This window comes from Meriones unguiculatus, chromosome 1 (genome assembly GCF_030254825.1).
Source record: "Meriones unguiculatus strain TT.TT164.6M chromosome 1, Bangor_MerUng_6.1, whole genome shotgun sequence".
Lineage (NCBI taxonomy): Eukaryota > Metazoa > Chordata > Mammalia > Rodentia > Muridae > Meriones > Meriones unguiculatus.
In genome coordinates this window covers 75,097,626-75,121,730 of record NC_083349.1, presented here as the reverse complement: position 1 = coordinate 75,121,730, position 24,105 = coordinate 75,097,626, and the positions used below count along the sequence as shown (strand labels likewise).

General features: G+C 42.6%; 1 protein-coding gene across 2 annotated transcripts in view; it reads left to right on the top strand.

The window, feature by feature from the left end:
• Positions 1 to 23,165, top strand: part of LOC132656808 (gamma-sarcoglycan-like) — a 61,041-nt gene extending 37,876 nt beyond the window's left edge. The window contains exons 3-8 of one of the 2 annotated variants that reach the window (XM_060391951.1): positions 1,211 to 1,405; positions 5,771 to 5,872; positions 8,817 to 8,904; positions 12,786 to 12,905; positions 19,690 to 19,813; positions 22,442 to 23,165. In XM_060391951.1, coding sequence (XP_060247934.1) covers positions 1,211 to 1,405; positions 5,771 to 5,872; positions 8,817 to 8,904; positions 12,786 to 12,905; positions 19,690 to 19,694 — 510 coding nt within the window. In that variant the 3' untranslated portion in view covers positions 19,695 to 19,813; positions 22,442 to 23,165. Of the gene's footprint in view, positions 1 to 581; positions 1,406 to 5,770; positions 5,873 to 8,816; positions 8,905 to 12,785; positions 12,906 to 19,689; positions 19,814 to 22,441 lie in introns of both variants that reach the window. The other variant, XM_060391948.1, reaches the window with a different exon arrangement.
• The last annotated feature ends 940 nt before the right edge of the window (positions 23,166 to 24,105 follow it).

Here is a 24,105-nt window from a genome sequence, read left to right as displayed (position 1 = left end):
AAGTAAATCTTATGTTTCTATAACATTAATGATTTATATCTAATGTACAAGTTATAAAAAATACTGATATTTAGGTAGTGGTGGTGCACGCCTTTAATGCCAGCACTTGGGAAGCAAAGGCAGGCAGTTCTCTGTGAGTTCAAGGCCAGCCTGGTCTACAGAGTAAGTTCCAGGACAGCCAGGGTTACACAGAGAAATCCTGTCTCAAAAACCCAAAACCAAAAACAAACAAACAAAAAACCCAAAACAAGCAAACAAATGAAAAACCAAAAGAAAACAAAAACCAAAAAGCCCCTGATATTTAGATTTAAGTGATGCATTTAAAGTCAATAATAATTAAATATAACACAAATATATTTTGAAGGATAGTGAGCAGGAAGTGTAATTTTTAATGCTAACGTAAGTCATTTAAAACTAGTTTATAAAATTAAAATTTGTTCAGTATATATATATATATATATATATATATATATATACTACAGAATTAGTTCCATGTCATTGAGTTTATGTATGAAGTTCTAGAATATTCACTCCCTCCATTACTGTTGTACAAGGTTATAAATAGTGCTGTTTGTTTTCAGGTCTACAATTTCGTGCGAGCATGAATTCCACATTGCATGACCTCAAAGCACTGGGGAGCTGCCCGTCTGCCCATGCTGATTAGAATAAGTATCTGAGAGACATTATCTGAATTTCTAGGTTCCTTTTCCATAGGTATTTGGTGTCAGTATAAACAACAAACAAAATCAGCTCTTTGGGGTGGGAGTGAGCGTGGTGCCCCGTGTATCCCTGGCTGTGCTGGAACTTGCACTGTAAACCAGGTTGGCCTCCAGCTTACAGAGATCCTGCCTCTGCCTGCCAAGTGCACCACCACTGCCTGGCCCTAAATATCAGTGTTTGTATAACTTGCACATTAGATATAAATCATCAGTGTTTTTACATAAACATTAGATTTGCTGCATTTTTTTGATTCACAGCTCTCTATTTACTATTTAAACAAAGCCGTCTTGTAAATGAGTATTCCAACTCCTGCTCTCCCTACCCTTCTCTAGCATCTGGGATTTCAGGTGTCCACACCATACCCAGCTTCTGGTTAGGTCTAGAGTAAAATTGTTTTCTAGATTCATAATAAATCAGTTTTGACAACTAAATTCTCTCTCCTCCCTCCTCCCCTTCTCCTGTACCTCTGCCTCCTCCCCTCCCCGAGAAGATGTTTCGAGAACAGTATACCACAGTTACTGAGGGCTTCCACCTCGAGAGGCCTGAGAGCCAGCCTGTCTACAAGATCGGCATTTACGGCTGGAGGAAGCGCTGCCTTTACCTCTTCGTTCTTCTGTTGCTAACAACGATCATCGTGAACCTCGCTCTCACAATCTGGATTCTAAAAGTGATGTGGTTTTCTCCAGTGAGTATTACCACTTTCTGAGCATGCTCCTAATGTGTTTGCTGGATTATTGCCTTAACCGTGTGTGGATAGAAGCTTCCTGACTGCCTCAGGGTTTTCAGTAGCTAAATGGCATCATTTTTGCTTTCTCTGACTCACTGTAAGCTATAGAGGTATAGATATAGACTTTTTTTTTCTTTATCATGTTGCACTTTTCATTAGTCATTATCTCTAGATGGTAGAAAACTCTAATCTTGAATTTGTGGTTGATTGGTTCAAGATATCTTTATGGTCATTTGTAGAATACAGTCTATAGAAGTATATAAATCACAATTTTTTTCCTCATGTCTCCAATCCTGTATGTTTAGCATTTGCATACCTACTCTTCTTTAATTAAATTACCTAATGCGTATGTGAAGCAAGTATTTGTTTTTAAAGAAGTTTTTTTGTTGTTTTTCATTTAGTTTTTTAACTCTTTTCTTTATTCTTGATCATTTTATGCATGTATATATTAAAATATGATCTCATCTACTCCCATTCCCCCTCCAGTTCTCCCCATATTTCTCTTAAAAGATCCAACTTTCAATTTTATGTCATTTTTTAAAAAATAACCCACTAAATCTAATCAGTGCTGCCCATTTGTGAGGGGATGCAGGGCCATCCACTGGAGCATAAAGATCTCCTGAGGGTAGTCACATCCTGTAAGATGCATGACTCTCTCCCTCTGCCATTATCCACTGTCATAGCTCCACAGTAAGGGTTGCACCCCAGAGACCGTCTACCTGTCTAGGACAGGATTTTGACTGCCTTGATCCACGCAGGTAACCACTGCTGCTGTGAGTTCACCTCCTCATCCTCCAGCTCTTACGTTCTTTCTGCCTCCTCCTCCCTGATGTCCATCAAGCCCGTTGGGAAGGAGGATTATAGAGATGTCCCATTTAGAGCTGATGACTTGGGCTAAAAAGCGGAGAACTTTGTTCGCTCACAATTTTGGAGGTTTGGGGACCTCAACGTGCCTGGTAGTAATGCAAGAAAGCATGTGGCAGGAGGAATCACACCAGCCAGAGTGAGTGGGGAGCAGCTGTGACCTTTATCACAACCCTCCATGAGAACTAACTAGAGCCCCTAAACAAATATCTCAGGCTCTTCCAAGTAGGAGTTGCCATTGACCCAAGGACCTGCCATGAGGACCCACCTCTGAAAAATCCATACCCACCACAGAGCTGCCATCCTCAATGGCCAAGCTGCCAACACAAGAGGCCTTGAAGCAGTGGCTCTCAACTTCCTAATGCTGCCACCCTTTAATACATGTTATGGTGACCCCCAACCATAAAATTACTTTCGTTGCTGCTTCATAACTGTAATTTTGTTAGTGTTATGAATCATAATGTATATATCTAATATTTCTATTGGTCTTAGGTGACCCATGTGAAAGGATCATTTGATCCCCAGGGGATCATGACCCACAGATTGAGAACCACTACCATGGAGGGACACACTTAAACCATGCCCAAGCCAGAGCAATGAAATATTTGCATGTTTTAAACACTGTTTTGATGCACACAAATATGTGTGCAAACACTTAAATGTCCACAATAGATTTAGAAAATAAGATGCCAGCAGTCTTAAAGAATTTATTCTAAACATTCCCACATGTTAAAAATAACTGCACAACCTTATCTGCCTTGATGTTTTGTGTACATGTTGTGGTGCTGGGAAATGAACACATGACCTTTTGCATATCAGGCAAGTACTCTACATTAAGGTATGTCCCAAGAAGCCCTTGTGCTGTGCCTTTGGGGATGGGGGTTCTCATTTAATGTAGAATACATTCATTTGGCAAGATACATCTAGTGAGATAAAAATACTACTACAAAGGACATCACAGTCTAGTCGGTATGTTTTTTCCCAGGCAGCTGAGCGTGTGATGTGTGCTCTCTCCAAGAATGATAGCTAAAGTCTGAGGTTCAAGCATGAAATGCACTCAGTAAGTCCTACATTTTCTGTGCCCTTGTTTCTGTCCTGCCATGGCTTAAGCCAATAGCTATCATTACTCTTCACATAATAAACATTTCTATTTCCACACATTCTGGTACAATACTCATAACATTAAAATATAGCTCAAAAGCATTGAATATATTTAGTATAGAGTATCATAATTTTATTTACTACAGTATATTATTATTTTTATTATTAGAAATTATTATAAAATATGTGTATTAACATATTGATATTAATATGTGTATTAACATGAGTATATTAACATTAGACAACATGGAATATGATTTCTAGGTTAGAACTTATACTGATAATACTTCTGCAGCAGCATGATGGTATTGGCTACCAAGGCCCAGCATTTTTTCATGAAGGCTGGACAGCTGAAAATGTATTAGCTACTTTTCTATTGCTATGATAAAACACCACAGCTAAAGCAAATTAGCAAAGGGACTTTTTTTTTTTGCTTTGATCAGTGTAGTAATGCCATGTTAATTATTCAACTACCAACCCACTTTACTTCTTCTTTACTTCTTTACGTCTTTACTTCTTCTATGTTAATGTGACTGGAGCTCCTCAGAGGGCCTGGGACCCTTCGCAATAGCCATGTGTACCTTCAGAATTATGGTGGCATGTTCTAGAATGTGGCAGTCAATAGGAGATGTGGCAAAAATCAAAACTCTCAACAAAACGGTTGGACAACTCAGCGTGAAAGCTTGAATGAAGTGTTTATTTTTATGCTCTTTGCTTCTGCCTTAGTTACTTTTCTGTTGCTGTGATAGAAGAAAAGTTTATTTGGGCTTACAGATGCAGGTGTATAAGACCCCACCATCATGGTGGGGATGGACAGCATCCGGAAGGCATAATGGTCAAAGCAGGAAGCCAAAAGCTCACATCTTCAATAGCAAACACAAAACAGAGAATGAATCAGAAGTGAAAGGCAAAACTATACACTCTTGGATCCCACCCCAGTGATACACTCCCAAAAACAAAGCTGCATCTCCTAGACCTTCCCAAACAGTGCTATTATCTACTGGGAACCAAGGATTCAACTTCCTGAACCCATTCAGGTGGCTCATCCAAATTACCACAGCTTCTTTCTTTTCTAGGGCACTTGACATAACAAATGATTCTGTGGTCCTTCCTGGATGCTTTTATGCCCATATACTTTGCTTATGGAGTTTTAAACAAGTGTTAGCCTCTTATTTTTGTGGACTCAGACTCCAAATCACATGCGGAACTGAATCTTAACTTTATGATTATCTGCACTGCATTATAAAAACAATTAGATGATTAGTATAGTAGCCACTAAATGCCTTACACTGTTACAAACCTTTACTTTTAAATACCTTTATTTGCTTTTTTAATAACCTACTTGGCAGAATTCTAAGATGTCTCCATGATCCCTCCCCTCTGAGTTACACTCCCCATAGTCCTACCCTTGAGTGTGGGTGGGCCTATGGTTTGCTTCAACCAGTAGAAGATGGTGAAAGAGATGGGCCAGCATTCCTTCTATTACCTTATAAATGCACCATGGAGGTCTTCAGGTATAATTAAGGCTTCAAATCAGTTGGTTTTGAACTCATGAACAGGTGGGTTTGGTCCCTGTTGTAAGGATTATTGTAGGGATTGTTGTAAGTTGGTGATTCTCAACCTTTGCGTAATGACCACTTTGGGAGTCACATATCAGATATCCTGCACATCGGATATTTACATTACAATTCATAACAGTAGCAAAATTACAGTTATGAAGTAGCAATGAAAAAATTTTATGTTTGGGGGTCACAACAACATGAGGAGCTGTGTTAAAGCGTCACAGCATTAGAAAGGTTGAGAACCACTGATAAGGAGTTCTCCAGTTGGCCTTTGATTGCTGTGCCTAGAGCACTCCTGAAGAAACTTGGCAGTTTCCTCTGCTCCCCACACAGAGGGATACTCAGTAGGCAAAGGGACTTATTGCCAAGCCTGACAATCGAAGTTCTGTTTCCGGGCCCAGGTAACCAAAGAAGAGGACCAACTCCTGCAAATTGTCCTCTGATCTCTACACAGACACTGTGACACATATGATCCTACATGCAATCAATCAGTCCATCAATCAATCAATAAAATGAAAAAAAAGTAATAGTAAGATGGTCATGGAGTTTTAGCTGTTTATTATAAAATGATTTGTTAAATCTTATATGTATCTCCCAAGTAGACTTTTGTACTTACAAAAGGTTTTTTTGAACGAATACTGAATATAAACAACTAAAGTTTAAAATAGACATTTGGAAGAAACACAGAGAAATGGAAGGAATATATGGAGATGCAATGTATATGTTTAGTTAACCAAAGAGAAGTGAAAAAAAATTTTAAATGGACAATTTCATGTCTTTCTCTCTTTTTTAACAGATAGGAATGGGTCACCTGCATGTTACAGCAGACGGACTTCACCTGGAAGGGGAATCGGAATTTTTATTTCCTCTATATGCCAAGGAAATATGCTCCCAAGTGGTAAGAAGATTGTATTTCACATAACTTGTGAAAAATAAGTAACAGTTAAGCACAGAAATTCTGTTGTTCAGAGGGGATTTTTAACAAGTCCATGTGTCCACACATTCATGGTATGTTCTGTCTCACAATGTGCTATTGGGCGGTAGACCTTACCTTACCTTACTATACATGCTATAGAGATTTTATTCTTAAATTCTTCTGCTCTGAGTTCAGTATCCTCAGCAATTTAGTTATAAAAGAATAATATAATTTAGGATTAAAAATCTTTACCCAGGGCCTACAGAGATGGCTCAGCGTTAAAGGCTAGGCTCACAACTATAAATATAAAAATCTTTACCCAGAACAATTGACTATCCCTCCATTGGTGCAAGCAGCTTAAAACAGCCTTGACTCAGAGCACTCTGAGGAGCTCGGAAGGAATCTCTGTCACAGAGATACTCTGCATTAGAGACTGAGATTCATCATATATAAAAAGAAGGATCACAGAGACCAAAGTAAAGATACTCCCAAAGAGCCATCAGAAAATTCTTCAGGGTCTCCTACCAGCAGCAGAATGAGAATTGAAAGGACTGGAATGTCATAAGACACCCCAAGACTAAGTTCTCAGCAAAATGAGATTTATTTGCCCCAGAGGGACAAAGGGCAGGGAGTAAGATACAAAGACAGGAGACTGGGGACAAGGGAGAAGGGGAAGGGAGCAAGCAAGAGGAAGGGAGGGACATTTGTCCTGGAGGACCAAAGGACACCCTCTGGATAGAGAGGAGACAGACTTGGCTCATAGGCAAATGGTAGTTTATAATGGGAAAAGGAGACACCCCCCCCAAGCCCTTTCCATCCCTCAAACCCCCACTAGATTTGTTTTGATTGGGTATGTTAACTAGGTGAGCCAAAGAGGATTTTTGGTTGCTGAACTTCAATTCTTTGATAGCTGGAATTTGGTGGGAGGAAGTGGGAAGAACTTGGTGGGAGGAAGTGGCTAAAGAAGGGAATAGACCTTGGTGGCTAGCTTTAGGAATGCATTCCAACTCTTTAGCAATGCAGAGGGGATGGGGAAAGGGCAAGGCCTGCTAGAGCCATGTTTGCCAAGCTTGGGCCTATTAGAGTCCTTCAAGAGTCACGGTATTGACACAAAGGGAGGTATCAGAGAGAGCAGAGCATAGGGGAAGTTTTGCCCATGGTTGTGTTGTAGTATTTCTAGGAATCTTACTGGCAGAAGGAGCATGCAGATGGCCTGTAACACAAGCTGATGCATACGTGAGCTAGATTTGAGCTTATTCCAGCACATACAATAACCGCAGTGGCACTTGGAAATGTTAAGGACACTGCTACACGAGGACAAAGAAAATGAACACAAGTTTTTGTTAGAAAGTCGGGCATGAATAAATTGAAATACAAGATCTTATTCTCCTTGCTTTCCCAAGTCATGCTGGTTGATCCCTCACTGTATTTGGGAGAGACAGCAGATAGTAGGACCTGGCAGCTAACCATAGCAAACGGAATGTTCTAGAATTAACAATTTTCAGTTATATTTTATCAGGCTGTCATTTCCAGAGTGCCTTGAGAAAAACAGGGAGTACCACTAGAAAGAAAGTCAGGCTAGTCAACCACGTGTTAAAGGCTCACAATGTGACACTGATGTCAATCAGGATATACAATTACAGAACAGATGTGCCCTGGAGAAACCTTTGACAGCCAATATGTTGGTTACCCTTTTTTTAGGGAGTAGTTCTCCATAAAATCATCGATCTGAAGAGTTTGCCACTCCACAGTGATCTACAGTGCTGAGCTGAAAGAATGTCTCCCTGTTGCTCTGGCCATGTAGCATGCTCAAAAGTGGCATGTGGGGCTGGGGAAAGCCTACCTCATGGCCATGAGGACTCAAGTTTGCAGTCATAGTGGTTCTACTCTTAAGCACACACTCAGGAAACACACATTACATACTTTTTAAAAATTCTATTTACTGTGTGTATGTGCATGCACATGCCTGTATAAGATCAGAGGACAACTTTTGGAAGTTGACTCTCTTTCTCCATGATGGGATATGGGATCTGGAGACCAAAATCAGGTGTTCAGGCTTGCACAGCAAGTTTTTGTTTTGTTTTGTTTTAAATCTACTGAGACATCTCACCTACCCAAAACTTAAATATTCAAAAGTACCTTGGGGTATTCCAACACACATATACATTGGGTAATGTTTAAATTAGGTCAAACATATTTCCTCCAAATTTTTGTAATTTTTTTATATTTTTTTATTGTGGAAGCACTGAAAAAGTGATGTCTTTTATCTTTTTGAAATGTGCAGTGAGTCACGGTTAACTATGGTTCCACTGCTCCATTGCACCCCACAACATCTTGTTCTTGAAGAACTGTGACTCATACCCACTGATGAACCTTCTCCATCCTACCACCCCACCTCCTAGCCCCCTCCACCCTCACTACCTTCTAAGAGAGAACATCTTCTTCAGACCACACAGCGGATTGGGCCTGCATTCTCTGTCTTTCTGTGTCATGATTTTTGCTTTTTGTGAGCAAACTTTTGCACTTAAACATCATGGTATTTCTTGTAGAATATCTAACCATTCTCCAATGTATCCCCCAGAAATGCCTTGAACCCAGATAACAATGACAACTAAAACTGAATGTCCTGGCAAAGATAAATTGCTAATTAGAATCTGTTTGCCTTGAGAACTAATTAACATGTTAGGAGCAGTATTTTTAAACATTATAAACTCAAAGGATTGTTATAATCTATTTTTAAAAGTTAATATATTTATATCCTGATATTAATGTAAATCTGAGGTTTTAAATGTTTTTGCTGAAAACATATAGAGTCCCAGTAATATCTATATCTATAGATCTGTATCTGCAGTTATATAGAAAGTGTAATTGTAAGCTATATGTAGACATAAAAGTGTATTTTCCTAATTTTGTAAATCCTCTCTAGGACTCATCTCTACTTCTGCAGTCAACTCAGAATGTGACAGTCAATGCTCGAAACTCGGAAGGGGAGGTCACAGGCAGAGTCAAAGTGGGTGAGTTCAACATTCTCACAGCAGCTCACTTCATAGACTTCACATTCATAAACAGAGGGAGGCTCCCTCTAAAGAATTGCAAGCTTAGTTAGAAACAATAAAACATGAGCTTTCTAACCTTTGTGGTGTTCATAGAGAAGAGTTAGCACCAAGAGGCAGAGGGGCAGTGTGCAGGTTTATTTGTGTGTGAATGTGGTGGCAGCCAAAGGCCAACTCCTGCTATCTTCCTCTCCCACTGAACCTGGAGCTCACCCGTTTGCCTACACTGGCTGGCCAGTGAGTTCTGGGGATCCCCCTATCTCCACACCTTCAGCATTGAGGTTATATGTGTGAGTGGCCACACCCAGCTTTTATATAGATGCTGGCTAGGGATTGGAATTCAGGTCTTTATTGAGTGCTTGGCACTCAATAAATAAATTTATCAACTGAGCACCTCCCTAGCCCTTGATATTTTGATCAAAAGTATTTCAGTTCCAGGAATACAGGCTTATTAAGGTTAGTGCAAGGAATAGAATATTTATTATATTCAAAAGACTATAATATCTGCCAATGTCCAGTTTAGCTAGTCCCAAGAGAACAGAGACCAGGGCCCAGAACCAATCGCAAATCCACACTGTCAACAGCCTTTCCTTCTCCTTTCCCACCCTCCTTATCTCTTTCTCCATTTTCTCTCTCGTATTTGCATCTCTTTTTCCCTCCCCCACCTCCTCTGGCTGTGTCCCCCTGCTTTCCAATGTCTGCTCCCTCATTTTCACAGAGGGCACAGTGCCTGCCACTCACAGAGCACTCAGCTTTCCCTGGTTCTCAGCCACTTGCTGTAGTTTTCAAAACCAGCCAAGGGTTCTCCAATTAGGCAAATTCTAAATTCTCACCACAGTCCTCTTAGCACCATTTTTTTTTAAAAAAAATCCTTAATTGCCTGCTGTTTTTAGGTGTTTAAGGGGTTTGTTTCATTTTTCTCATTCACGCAGTGAGCATTTGTCAAATGCATCTGTGCTGGATCCCACATGCTGTCAAATAACACACAGGGGACACGTAATGACACATAGGGGGTAGGGGAATCTTTTCAGACTCACAAAACCTGCTTACTCATTTGCTTGTTCTTGATTGTTTGTTTTTAATGTAATTTATCAGGGAGTTTGGATATTGATAAATTACCTGTGCTTCATAGGAGAGAAGATGGATGTTCTGAAGTGGGAATGTTTTCTTTTTTTATAGTATGTGAAAAACATTTAATGGAGAACAAATCAATGCAGAGATAAACAACAAGAATTTTCTTAATTACATGTTTTAAAAGAGTAAATTCTTGGAGAATGGAGTATAACGTATGTTGATTGCACTCACCCCTTCCCTCAAGGGGAAAAATTGCATCTTCCGTGTGTGGGCTGTGCATGCGCCCCTGGATGTGTTGTCACGTGTGTTGAGGACAGGCACCTTCAGGTGTGCACACATGTTATGTGAATTCAGAGGTTGACACTTGGTGTCTTCTTCTGTTACCTTCCACCTTAAACATGGAGGCAGGCTGTCACCGGAAGCTGGAGCTCAGTGATTTGACTATCCTAGTAAGGCAGCTTGCTCTGGGATCCCCTCATCTCTGCCTGCCTAGTGCTGAGACCACAGGAGGGCTGCATGCCCACCAGCAGTTACATGGGCCTTATACATACACAGCAAATGCTCTACCCACTGAGCAATCTCCCCAAGCACAACACAATTTTTTTTCTATATTTATAAACGAAAGGGAATTGTTGCAAACGCAGACAGCTAAAAGAACTGTCAGCTAGAATGGACGCAGACTAGCTCCCCTCGGCAACTGTGTTTGCCCTGGCCCTCCTCCTACCTGTATCCTGCAATGGTGGCACTCCGTCATTTGCTGCACATGTAATTCCCACCTCCAAGAAACTGTCAGGGGTTGTACAGATTTAAACAAAAAGTTTCTCACTGAAAGTGTTTTTGTTTTTCCTCAGTTGCTAACTGTAATGAGTGAAACCACCAAACTAGACCACTCTGTGGGTGGAAAGATAGTTTATTGGGGCATCTGGGGTATCAAATTGCAAGGCAGTCTCTTATGGAGTGAGGGACAGACAGCAGCCTGGGAAAAGGCAGGGGAAATCTTGCCAAGTTTATGGTGACAGGGAGTGGTGGAAGCCATGGAAAGTCATGACAGCAGGAAGCAAGACCTTGATTCTGGGACCACAGAACACACTGTTGTGGTCTGAACAAAACATGTCCCCCATATGTTGGTGACCCAGTTTTGGAAGACTGTGAAACCATTAGGAAATGAAGGCTCATTGAAAAAAGTGGGTCACTGTGGATGAGACTTGGGGTTTTACAGCCAAGCCCAGTTCCTGTTTACTCCCTACTTCCTGCCTGTTGATGCAGTGTGACCAATGCCTCTTGCTCCTGCCCCATACCTTTTCTGTCACAAGCTCCTCGAACCAGAGGCCAGAATAAACCCTTCCTCCAGTTGCTTCTGTCAGGAATTCTGATGCAGCAAAACAAATAACAATTGGGCCTTCTAAGACTGGCCCATGGGAAAACACACTGGCACAGATGGTTCCTGCTAGAACGTGGAACTCCCTCTTCTGAGCACCAAATCCCAGAGACACCAATCCCACAGAACAAATTTTGAGGCAAAACTTCTGAGGCATTTGTAGGAGGAAGTGCACCAAATATGAAGAAGAGGCTAAGCATTGCATCACAGAAGGAGGATTTCTGGAGGTTGAGATAAAGGAAGAGGATGATGAATGTACCAGCGTTGGAGCAGAGTGGGGTGCCAAAGTGGGTCTGTAGAGATGTCTTATTTGAAGAAGCAAGAACTTGCCAAGAGGCTGGCCAGCACCCTCATCAGTTCCCATTGAGGTCTAACTCAGGAAGGGCTCCAGAAACACACACTATGAATGGGGGATAAACTCAGTGCTGTTCTGAGAAGCCCGAAACTGAAATGCTCACATTCAACAAAGTGCCACAGATGGACCAAGAAAACAGTTATGTACTGTCACTCAAAGATTGTTAACACTTGCACAAAATGTCCAAGTTTGGAAGGAAGGCAAGAGTAGCAAGTGCAATGGTCAGAAAGATCAGCTGAAGAGGGTATGTGGAGAGAAAAATCAAAATGAGTTCATTTTCACTCTCACAAATAAAGAGAAGAATGCTCCCACTCTCTCTGCTTTGTCCCAGAATGCAGTTACAAAGAAGGTGTGTTCTTTCAGAGGAAGCTGCTGGTGCCATGTTGCATTCTTTTAGAAAAAAACAAAACAAAAACACAACAAATACAATGATGTAATTGAGGATCTTAAAACACGCCTCCACAGTGACACACTTCCTCCAACAAGGCCACACCTCCCAGTAATGTCACTCCCTATGGGGCAAGCACTCAAACACATGAGTCCATAGGGATCACACCTAGTCAAACCACCACAATTGTCAAATAGTAAAACTGAGTGCTTTCTTTCTTTCTTTCTTTCTTTCTTTCTTTCTTTCTTTCTTTCTTCTTCCTTCCTTCATGACAGGGTTTCTCTGTGTAGCCTTGGCTGTCCTGAACTTACTTTATAGACCTGACTGGTGTCAAATTCACAGAGATCCACCTGCCTCTGCCTCCCCGAGTGCTGGGATTACAGGTGTGTACCAACGCACCTGGCTTTCCAGGTTTTCTTAAGAAAAAGAAAAATGAGTAAATTGTGAGCTTTAATTCCTAACCACCTCTGTCACCAAAACCATTTTGTTTTCAAATGTCTGTATTATTGTTGTGGTATCAGGGATGAGGGTCCTGGTGCACATATAGTCCACTGTTTGGTAGCGGGAGACACAACAGTTGTGGAAACAGAGACTCAGTGCTGCTTAGAGTCAGCACTTTTAATCTGCCATACAGATTGCTCTTTCAGGTGCCCAGATGGTGGAAGTCCAGAGCCAGCGCTTTCAGGTCAGTTCTGAAGCTGCCAAGCCACTGTTCACCGCTGAGGAGCAGGGCATCGTGGTCGGCACCGGCAGGCTGTGGGTGACAGGTGTGTGGAGGTGGCTAGCTGCAGCTAAGCGCTCAGGGCTCTGCTCTCCACTAAGGAAAAGCAGCTGGCTGTGATAATGCTTCTTCCTGGCCTTGCCTTTGACATTCTGTTTGTGTCTGAAGGACGAGGCCTTCTTCAGAGAGTGTTGCCCACCTTCTTCTTTCTCCTCTATCTCTTTTCTAGTCACTGTAGCTGACGGCTTATGCTTGTCTCTGTACAGTTCACATATCTGTTTTATCCCCATGATGACGGGCACTTGGATAAATACACCATGTGTCTAAAAAAAAACCTGCTTTTTCTCTGGTTGAGTTGAAAGTTAAATTGAGCCCTTACTGGGTTCACCTTCAGTGTAAAGAGTTCTATGAAGAGCATTTTCAGAACCTGTTGCAAACTCGCTTGCTATGCTTCTGGAAGACCACAAGTCCAGGCAGACAGGTGTGACTAAGCTGCTTGCAGAATTTTTCTGCACTAATCGGAAAATCAACAGTAACATTATTCTCGCACACAGTGTTTCGGAGAAGTAGTCTCAACCCCCAGCACACAGTTCTACGCATATATGCATCGCTCCCAAGCACACTGTAAAGTGATGGCCTAATGTTGCAGCCTCCGCCAAGGAAGCATGGTGCTGGCTTCCTTTCTTTCTAGATGACTATGGAAAGCCAACGATAAATTAAAGCAGGTGGCAGAGGGGGCATGTGCCTGTAGTCCCAACAATCAGGAGGCAGAGGCAGAAGATCATGTATTTGAGACTTGAGCTACTGGGTGAGGCCTACACACACACACACACACACACACACACACACACACACACACACACAGCTGAATAAGTAAAAGAGCAAGTAGCTAAGTATCTGGCATAGAATCCATTGGCCCAGTGTACATACGTACATTGGGTCTCTAACCTGTGATGGCTCAGCTTGTCTGCCTTGTGATAATGGAGACATGGCACATGGTTAGTAGAAACTAGTTAAAAATTTTAAATGTGGATATTTTCCTGGACTAACACTCTGTGGTCCCGTCCTCGTGGCTAGACAGCAACAGCGAGCAATGCTGTACCCGCCAGTCAGCCCCTGGATCGCATTTGACTGAGCCACCCCACTCTGCAGGGCACTGTGCTGCTGAGATGGCCTGGCTGATATTTCAGGTAGATTCAATGTATCTTCCACTTGAGAATATTATCGTTTTATGACATGGTTATTTGAACGTAGCACCGTTATAAGTTCAGGGCTGTCTGTATTGAAAACATTGGCTTTTTTGACATGGATGCCATTTCTGTACTAGTTGCCAGTAAGTTGTCAGTAGGCTTCTCTCCTCATGGGTCAGAGCATGTTGGTACCACCAATCTACTCTTGCTGGTGGACCAAGTGCAGAGTCAGCCTAGCTCCTGGAAAGTATCACTGCACTGCAGGGCGTTCAATTTTAAACAGTAGAGAAAAGAGTATAAACAGAAACTTAGATTTCCTCAAACCCAGCCATCCATTACAGAGAATGAACTGTTCCCTAGCCCAGGACTCCTTTCAGGTTATAGCATGGTAAGCGAAACAGATGAGGAAACTGAGGAGCAGCTGCAGTGTAAGTTACCTGCTGCGTCAGGGCCACCTCTGGGGCTTGTTGTGTCTGTGTCTGTTACATTTGTCCCTAGAATTTCTGGCTTAGTAGTGTAGTGGTTCCTTTTCTTGTCTCTGTGACAAAGCATCTGCCAGAAGCAACTTGGGGGGGGGAAGGCTTGTTTTGGCTCACAGTTCAGGATACACAGTCTCTTGTGGGAGAGAAAGCATGGAGGCTGAACCTGCTTACTCTGTGGCTGAGGGAGCTGATGGTCCAGCCCGGCTTTGCACATCTCAGAGGTTCAGGAAACAGAAAGAGCTCAAGACAAAAAAATGCTAAGAGGAATGGGCCTCAAGGCCTGCCCCTAGCAACCAGTGTCTTCCGCAGCTAGGCCAGCCTCCTAAAGGTTCCATACCCTCACCAAATAGTGCCAACAGCTAGTGACTAGCAATGACACACATGTGCCTGGGAGGGTAGTTCCCATCTATGCCACAAACAAGTAGGTTTGGTATAGGATGTAAGAATGAATTTCTAACCAGTTCCTGGTTGGGTATCAGTGGTAGACCTGGAACTGGAAGCTAAAATAAACCCTTTTCTTCCTTGTTGCTTTTGGTCTTTGTGTTTATCAAGACAATAGAAAAGAAACTAAGACAGCAATTGGCACCAGGGTGTGGCCTAGGAAGAGGTGTGGCATAGGCAAGAGGTGTAGCCTAAACCGTGGGTGGAGTCTGGTTAGAGGTGAGGTCCAGGCAAGTGTGGGTCCTAAACCTGGGATGGGTCCTAGTCATGGGTGAAGTCTAGGCACGAGTCCCACCCAGGTAGGAACTGACCTTTGGGCTGGCAGAACCTGGGCCACACAAAAGGCCAGGACAAATCACAGTGGGTGTATGTAGATTTAAGCACAGCTGCTTAAATCTCCACATATGCCCATAAAACTCGAGGTAAGAAATACTTTAAATATAACCTGAACAATGGATTAGCATTGCCCTGGTAACCTCTGCCCAGAACATTCATTCTCGTTTATCTGCCCCTTTTGTCCCGCTGTTTTACTTGAAATGATGATTTATGGCAGGTTTGCACTAACCGCCAGGGCCATAGTCTGTCCTTCTGCCCTAAGCTTGATAAGTAGCTGTGCTTTAAACACAGCATGGCTTTCCAGCCAGCACTGCTTGTTATTTAGGTAATGAAGTCTACAGCATGCAGATTTAAAAATGCAAACTCTGGTCTCCAACAATAGCTAAATGTAGGATATGACAAACAGCATGTCACCTGTTCTATGTATCTCTACCCCCTAGGCACATTCTTGCCTATGATCAAATGGACTGAGGGAGATATGCTCGTCCCAGAAACACAAGGGGGGTATTTCAGATGTTTAGAATTCTTTAAATCTGTTCTGCGGGGCTATAGAAACAAATGACATAAGACACAGCTGTTACACACACACACACACACACACACACACACACGAAACTTAGTATTACTGAAATACATATAAAAGGATGCAGCGTTAGTGTGAGTTACTTCCTTTTTCCTTTTGATGATTAATATCATTCTCTAGTTTTAAAATAAGCCTGTTGGTTTGTAAAGCATGGGGAAAACATCACACTCTACTGATAAGTTATTGTGGTGGCCTCAAAACATACAGAAACTGTAGTGCCGATTTTTCCTGAAAATTGGATCCACAGGCATATGTTAGAAAGAAAGAAAGAAAGAAAGAAAGAAAGAAAGAAAGAAAGAAAGAAAGAAAGAAAGAAAGAAAGAAACACAGACTACAGGCTCAGCATCCCTTACTCAAAGTGCTTGGGACCCAAAGTGTTTGAGGTTCCAGATTTCAGATCTTGAAATATCTGCACATGCATGCATAGCTAGCCAGCCGAGGATAAGGCTCCCTTGTTCTCTAGTGTGAAGGTAACCACCATGTTACCGTGGGTTTCGGAGCTTGCCTTGTGACTGCGGCCCTTCATAGGAAGTCGGTACTGTAACTTTCCACTCTGGATGAGTAAGCTAATTCTCAAAACCTCTGGTATTAGGGGTGCTCAGCTTCCTGGCTGGACAGGCTATTTAATTTGGCTGATGCCACTTCTTGTACATTTGTTCTGATACATCTCTGGGCTTCTACTTCTTTGTTTAGGGCCAGAAGGAGCAATTTTTGAACACTCAGTGGAGACACCCCTTGTCAGAGCGGACCCATTCCAGGACCTTAAGTAAAGAGTTTACAACAAGGTGTGCCTGCAGACAGATGCTTACAATGTCTCCATGTCACTTCTTACTGCACTAGTTGCCTTTATTTTCAGGGCCTTCAACACATAACTATCTGGTCATTAGTTATTAGAACCCAAAGCCTTGTTGGTTCTAAACTTTATGTGGCTTCATGGCGTTTCCTCTCTTGTCCCCACTGAATCTATTCAGGCTCCATAGGACATCAAGGGTCTGCTCATCACATGCCTGTCAGAGGGACATTACACAATGGATACTATTTTAAATGCTGTGTTGCCTCTGTATCTGTCATGGTTGTGATGGGTGGATGTTCAGGGCCCTACATGGGTAGGGCTGTGCCTGGCAGTCCTTTCCTCCCACACTTGACTTGAGCCTCCCACACTTGCGCACCTACTACCCCTTCCCACCCCAGGCTTTCAAACAAACTTCCTTCTGTTACACTATCCATCCCTACCACAGCCTCCCAAAAACAAAGCCTCATGAAAGAGTACAGTGCCCCACAGAGACTTTGAAATTTGAAATAAGCATTCTTGAAAGTAAATTTACTCCAACTGTATGTGTGTGTGTGTACATTTGTGTGTCTGTGTGTGCATGTATGTAGTTTTCATTGAGAAAATAATGTTATAAAAGCAAGTATAGGATAAATTCATGTTTGCAAAAATGTTAGAAAGCTTTGTTATCTATGGTAAAATTCACATCATTTATAATTTACCCTCTTAGCCATTTTTAGTGTGCAGTTCTTTGGAATTCAATATAACTAGAGTGTTTTGAACACAGTCCATGTCCAGAGTTTTTTCTCTTTATGCTGAAATTACATCATTCTTAAATAGTTCTTCATCTCCCTCCCCACCTCAGCTCTGGTATCTAACACACTACTTTCTACTTTAGTGGACTTGACTGTTCTATGTACTTCATGTCACAGGAACATACTACATTTCTTCTTTTGTGACTGTTTCGCTTGGGCTAATGCCCTCAATCTTTGATGTATCTGTGCATGATGACTGAATAGTTTTGTACATAAGTTTGCTCTTAAAGAATTTATCTGTAATTCTAGGCTGCTGGGTATCATGTAGCCACTGTTAATTCCACTAATACCTTTTTATGTCAAAGGTCAAATTTATATATATATATATATATATATATATATACACACACACACACACACATATATATATATGTATATATATATATATATATATATAAACATATTTGGCTTTTTGAGACAGGGTTTCTCTGTGTGTAGCCTTGGATGTCCTGAACTTGCTTTGTAGACCAGGCTGGCCTCAAACTCACAGAGATCCACCTGCCCCTGCCTCTGTGAGTGCTGGGACTACAGGCATGAGTCACTGTGCCCAGCATCAAATAATATTTTTAAAATAAAAGGTCTATTATAGTAAGGATGTAGAATGTTCCCCACAGGCTCATGTATTTGGGCAGTAGGTCCCCAGTTCGTGGCACTGTTTGGGGGAGGTATAACACCTCAGGAGGTGTGGCCTAGTTGTAGGGAACAGAGTGGGGCATGTGGGTTATAACCAGTTTCTAACCCAAATGCCCTTTGCTTTCTGATCTACCAAGATGTGAGCAAACTATCTCAAGCCCCTAGTGCTTGCTGCCATGCTGTCCCAATCACAATGGACTGTACCTCCTTAAAACATGAGCCAAATAAATCCTTCTTCTTTTAAGTTGCTTCTTAGAATTTTTTATCACAGAGAGAAAAAAGTAACACAGAAAATTTTTACCACCACATGAGGTTATTGCTGTGGTATACTGACTATTGGGATGTAGATCTTTGGAACCAGGTAGTAAATGTGGAAAATAAATGTTCCCACAAGCTAGTAAAACCTTCAAATGTTGTACACGGTGTAGTGGGCGATTCTGGTAGATGTTCAGAACACTACAGAAATGCAGACAGTAAAGACAAATCAGGAAGTTTCAGACGGGCATACGGATTCTATGAGAATTGAGCTAGAGGCCATTTGTGTTATATTTGGTAAAGCATCTTCACTATACATGGATAATCCTAGTTTCTTGGCCAAACTAACCTTTCAGTACTATCTCAACATTCTATAATAATGCTCATTAATTTCATAAAGGCTCATAAAATCAATGCTAAACAATTAGTATCAATGAGGATGAAGAATATCTTCTTAAGGCATAAACTTATTTAATACCTTATAAAATAATTCATTAAAATCATCTTGAAATAAGATAGGCATTTTAGAGATTCACTTTAAAGTGAATGCTACCACTTTAAAACTATTCCTCTCAGACTTAAACACAAACCTGTTGGCTTACTGACTCAGTTTTGTTTCTGTTGCTGTCACTAGTAAGATGCTCATTTCTTTGTTACTGTCTTGGTTAGTTATTGTCAGTTTGACAGAACGTAGAGGCACCTGGGACAAGGGATGCTCTGATAGACTGTGGACATTTCTGTGGGACATTTTCATGATTGATGACTAATGTGGGAAGACCCAGCCCACTGTGAGCATGCCACCCCTGGGCAGATGGCCCTGAATTATGAAAGAAATCAGGCTGGGCAAGCAATGGAAAGCAAGCCAGTGAATAGCATTTCTCCACAGGCTCTGCTTTAGCTCCTGCCCTGGCAACCCTCAGTGATGGACTGTAAGGTATAAGGTGAGATGATCGCTTTCTTCCCCAAGAAAGCGCTTTGGTCACAGTTTGATCACAGCAATAGAAGGCAAACTAGAATGCTTATTTCTGGATTTCCAAGTGCAGGGAATGTCAATATCCATGATATTCATGGACATATCCATGATATATTCAAGCTTCTTGAAGACTCTGCATCCCTTGTTAGTTACGCTTCTACATTAAGCCATGTGCTAAAGGCCTGGCACGGTGACTCACTTTCTCCCTTCAGTCTGTTGATACTCACTGGCCCAAAACCACTCCCCTAGAGTCATCTTCCTACTTCAGTCTTCCGAGCAGCTTGGGCTCTGAAGCTTCTTGGCTGCTGTGCCCATGTCAAGGACACCTTTTAACATTTCCCCCCTCATTTCAGGTTAGAATCCCCAACTCGGAGTCTAAGCATGGATGCCCCAAGGGGGGTTCACGTTAAAGCTCGTGCTGGGAAAATGGAGGCCCTCTCTCAAATGGACATCATCTTGCAGAGCAGTGATGGAGTGGTGAGCTAACGAAGGGTTCTGGTTGTACGCGCTGGTGAGGCTCCCGAGTGCTGCATCCACCAGCACATCAATACGCTAGCCTCCCACTGTCGGTAATAAGACACGATGCAAGGCAGAGCATAGACAGTGTGGAGGAGGAGCCCAATACACTTAAGCACCAGAAAAAGCCACGGAAGGTTACATTCATCCTTCTAAGGGCTCACTTCCTTCCACTGGCATCTGCATCACCAAGGAACATGTTCTCAGTTGTGGAAAAGCACTGCGGACTTCAGGGACATGCAGACAACATCAAGTTTTCTATTTCCTCGTGACTTCGTGTTTCCCAGCTTGGCTATTACTGGGGTTGTGTGTAAATAACAGCTGTCCTCTGTTGTTGCTCAGAGCCCTATGTTTTCTTGCACAGAATTTAGTGTGAAATAAAATGAACAAGGAAAAACAATTTTCTTCAAAGGTCAGCTACAATAAGTTTCCTTTCTAGGACTCAAGTCCAGAAAGATAGTATAACAGCCACACCCTACACCATGACTTATACAACTTTTTTAATTAATAGAAGGTGAAAGCTCAGGCTCAGTCAGTGGGGAAACCAGGTGTTTCAGGCTGCCTGTACAGTCTACAGGAAAGCAACAGGTTAGAGCATAAGCTGATGGCAGTCATAACATGCACAGATTGGGAACTTGCTTCTGTGTTCAAATAAGGCATTGGTTCACAAATTCTTTTTAAACAGGCCCATCAAATATCATTTTGGAGTGTGGGTGTAAAAATGTGTACTACGCTCCTGTTTCATGTGTGTGTGTGTCTGTGTGTCTGTGTGTGCACACACACACACATAGTGCTGTCACCAGCCCAGTGGGGGTGCATGATTACACTCTCCCTCCCCAGCTCTGCCCCAGGCTTGCATGGGGAGAGTTAGCAGAAACTACTTGTAAAGCACAATGCAAGGAGAGCAGGGCCCAGGGCTATTGCAAGTCAGGAAGCCTGGTCCCTGTGAGTTATCAGTCCTATTCTTCAAATATATTTGTGAATTCTGGAAAGTTTGCTGGCTCTCTGTGCCTGTCTCCTCATTAAACAAATGGGGGAAATATTTGCTTAATCATGTCTTGAGACACTAGTATAACATTTTGAAATGACATTCATATAACACAAGTAGGAAAATGCAGTTAGGGTGCATGATGATACCCCAAAGAAGGTCATGGGAAGCCACTCCAGGTCTGGGGACAGAATCCAGCCAACGGTCACCTACAGCGAAGACATGAACATCCTCTGCAAAATGAAGCTTAGGAACATAGGAGATCCAGAGTTGGCAAGGTCAAAGATGGAGATCAAGGGTTCTGTAGTCTCACCCACACTCTGCAAGGAGCTTCAGCTTTTAAATGGTCGTATTTCCATCTGTGAATCACGCAGCATTTTTGCATGTAGCACACAATGTGAACTATAATTCCAGTTGGGATTCCCCGTGACTAGAAGCTGAACAAAGGGAGGATAGATGTGTGGACTCCCACCCAACACGGTGACCAGCAAAACTCTGTGGGCCGCCAGTGGAGGGAAGGAAACAAGTGGACACAATTAACCTAATAACCGTATGGCAGGATAGGGCAGAGAGCAGACTTAACAGGGAAAAGCAAGCACTCAAAGATGCCCTGGCTCTGCCTCGTGCCCACTGTATTGCTTCTGCCCCATTGCTGTGCAAGGCCACACAGAGCAAGCTGTCTGTCCTACAGCTAGCAATGCTCTGACACCTCATTAGGAGCTAGGAATTCATGGGTGAGAGATAGCGGGATTAAAGGGAGCCTAAGCTGGCTGACAATGAAGACATTATACAAACCAACAAAGCATCCACTTCCTTTTAACAGTGTTGAGAGAAAGGGGCAAGCTGCTCAAGGCAACCGTCCTCAAGGTCCTTAGCAGCATCAAGGGCTCTTCCCTAATGTTCTTATTTAGCCAAACCTGATGGTTTCCAAGGGGTTTGCACTGGCTTTAGTCTTCTGGTCTACTGCATTCAGCACTCAGAAGAAGACAGAGGGGTTTCAAATAATAGCAAGACTTTATGAAAATAGTACAGCTAGTCAGGTGAACTCAATTGTCTCTCCTAAAAAAAAACAAGCATAAATTAAGTCAGGGTGAAGTCTGAGATCCATAGGTAAACGTAAAGTTGAACCCATTTCTGTGCACTGTATGTTATCCTAAAGGGGAGAGAACAACTTAGCATGAGCTCAGCATGGATCATCACAAGTGTGAATTGGCATAACAAGTCTGTCAGTTTTGTAATATAACTTTAAAACACTTTTTAAAAAAAAGAGTGAAGCAACACAGACCAAAAGCAATCTGGTTCACTGAACTAATTGTAAAACAATAGGTCGGTTTGCCCAGCTAGGAGGTAAAGGAAAATATGGCCCTTCTCCACACTGGAGAAGGATAGTCAGCCTAGCCTGCACAAAGAACAGAACTCAGAGGTAAAAGAAACAGGCCATTCTGATAGGATGCAAGTACCAGCAGGTACCCAGCTCAGCACCCAGCTCATTTTCAATGGGAGGAGACTACCTTTTCTGGAATATGCTGGGAATGTGACTTTTTCTTGGTGCAGCTCATTCCTCCTTCCTCCTGTCTCATGTCACATTGTCTCCCAAACAGGTGGTGCTTGATGCTGAAACTGTTGGTTTGCTCCAGTTGAAGCAGGGAACACGGGGTCCCTCTGGCAACTCTCATGGATTCTATGAGATTTGTGTGTGTCCTGGCGGGAAGCTGTACCTGTCTATGGCTGGCGAGGCCACCACCTGCGAGGAAAACAGCCACATCTGTCTCTGACCACTGCTCTCCTGCAGCGCACCTATGTTGTCTCAGTGAACCAAGAGCTGTGACCTCAGCCTTTATGTGCCAAGCAGCTGGATGGGCACTGGCAGACTCACTGCTAAAGCACTCAGACAGACGCATGCAGGGGAAATGGGCCAATGGAATTGTTGGGCCCAAACTACCAGGTTTCAGAATGACACAAAGAGATGTCAACAACTTATTCACTGTGCTCTCATCTTTATTGCCTCCCTCCACATCATGCTGAACTGTTCCCTGGAAGCAATTGATGGTACTTGATGGCAGACACCTATCTCCTCACCCATGCACGGCTGGCTGGTGGGTCCTAAAATGCCCCAACTGTGCACAGCCCTTCCTTCACATTAAACTCCCAGCACCCCGCTCAGCTGTGTGCAGTGTGCCAGGCTTCACCGAGATCTCCACAGTCTGAAGGGAATTTGAGGTTGATATGATTTTCAGTATGTAGTTAAGGGAAGAAATTACACAAATTTAGTCATGCTTTTTATATACATACCAACAAGCAATAAAAAATGACATTTTTATTTCAGACCAGAGTTTGAAAGTGTCTTACTTTCTTCAATGCTCACCACTCTTGAGAGGTAGGTATTAATCTTCCTCAAATTATTTGTGACAAAGGCTCAGACCAGTCAGTCATAAAAGCCACAAGGTACTAGGTAACTTCTGAGATTAACTCAAAATGTGATTCTAAGTTGGTATGGTTATTTTCCCTTGGAGAACTCTGATATACTTAACCCCAGCCCAAACACCACTGTGACAGCTGTATGCAGAGATGTATGGTGCTAACTTGACATATTTAGCTGCTGCCCAAAGCTTTCTTCTCCCAGGACCAAAGGAAGTGGTGAGCCTCTGCCTGCCAGGCCTAGAGCTGACTTCCACAGACAGGGGAGAAAGGGTGAAGCTTCACGGAAGCAGCCGCATAGTGTGTGAATGCATGCAGCGCCTGTTGTTGCCGAAGTTGATAAGAATAGAACACACTACATTCCTAGATTTCTGTGGAGGCAGTTCACCGACAGTGAGAATGCCCATCATGGATCTTGAGAAATGGCTCAGTGGTTAAGGGCACACACTCCTTTTGCAGAGGGCCAAGGTTGGTTCCCATGTAAAGTGGTTCATGACTGCCTGTAACTATAGGTCCAGGGATACCAGACACCTCTGGCCCCCACCAGTACCTGCACTCACATGTTTATCCCCCCCCCGCCAACACAGACGCATCCAAAAACCATATAATTTTAAAAATTTTAAACTTTTTTTTAAAATGCCTATCATTAAAAAAAGGTGACAGAAGTTGCTTGCTTGTTTTGAACAGTTTTAGAAGGATCTTAGATAGCTTAAGATGGAGTCAGACCAACCATCCTGTGTAAACAGCTCCACTTACTTACTGGGCCAAGGTCACCTGATATGACTGTGAAGAATGAAACCAGGCTTGGGCTGGAGGGACCACAGCAAGACTGAGGCTGTGACAATTT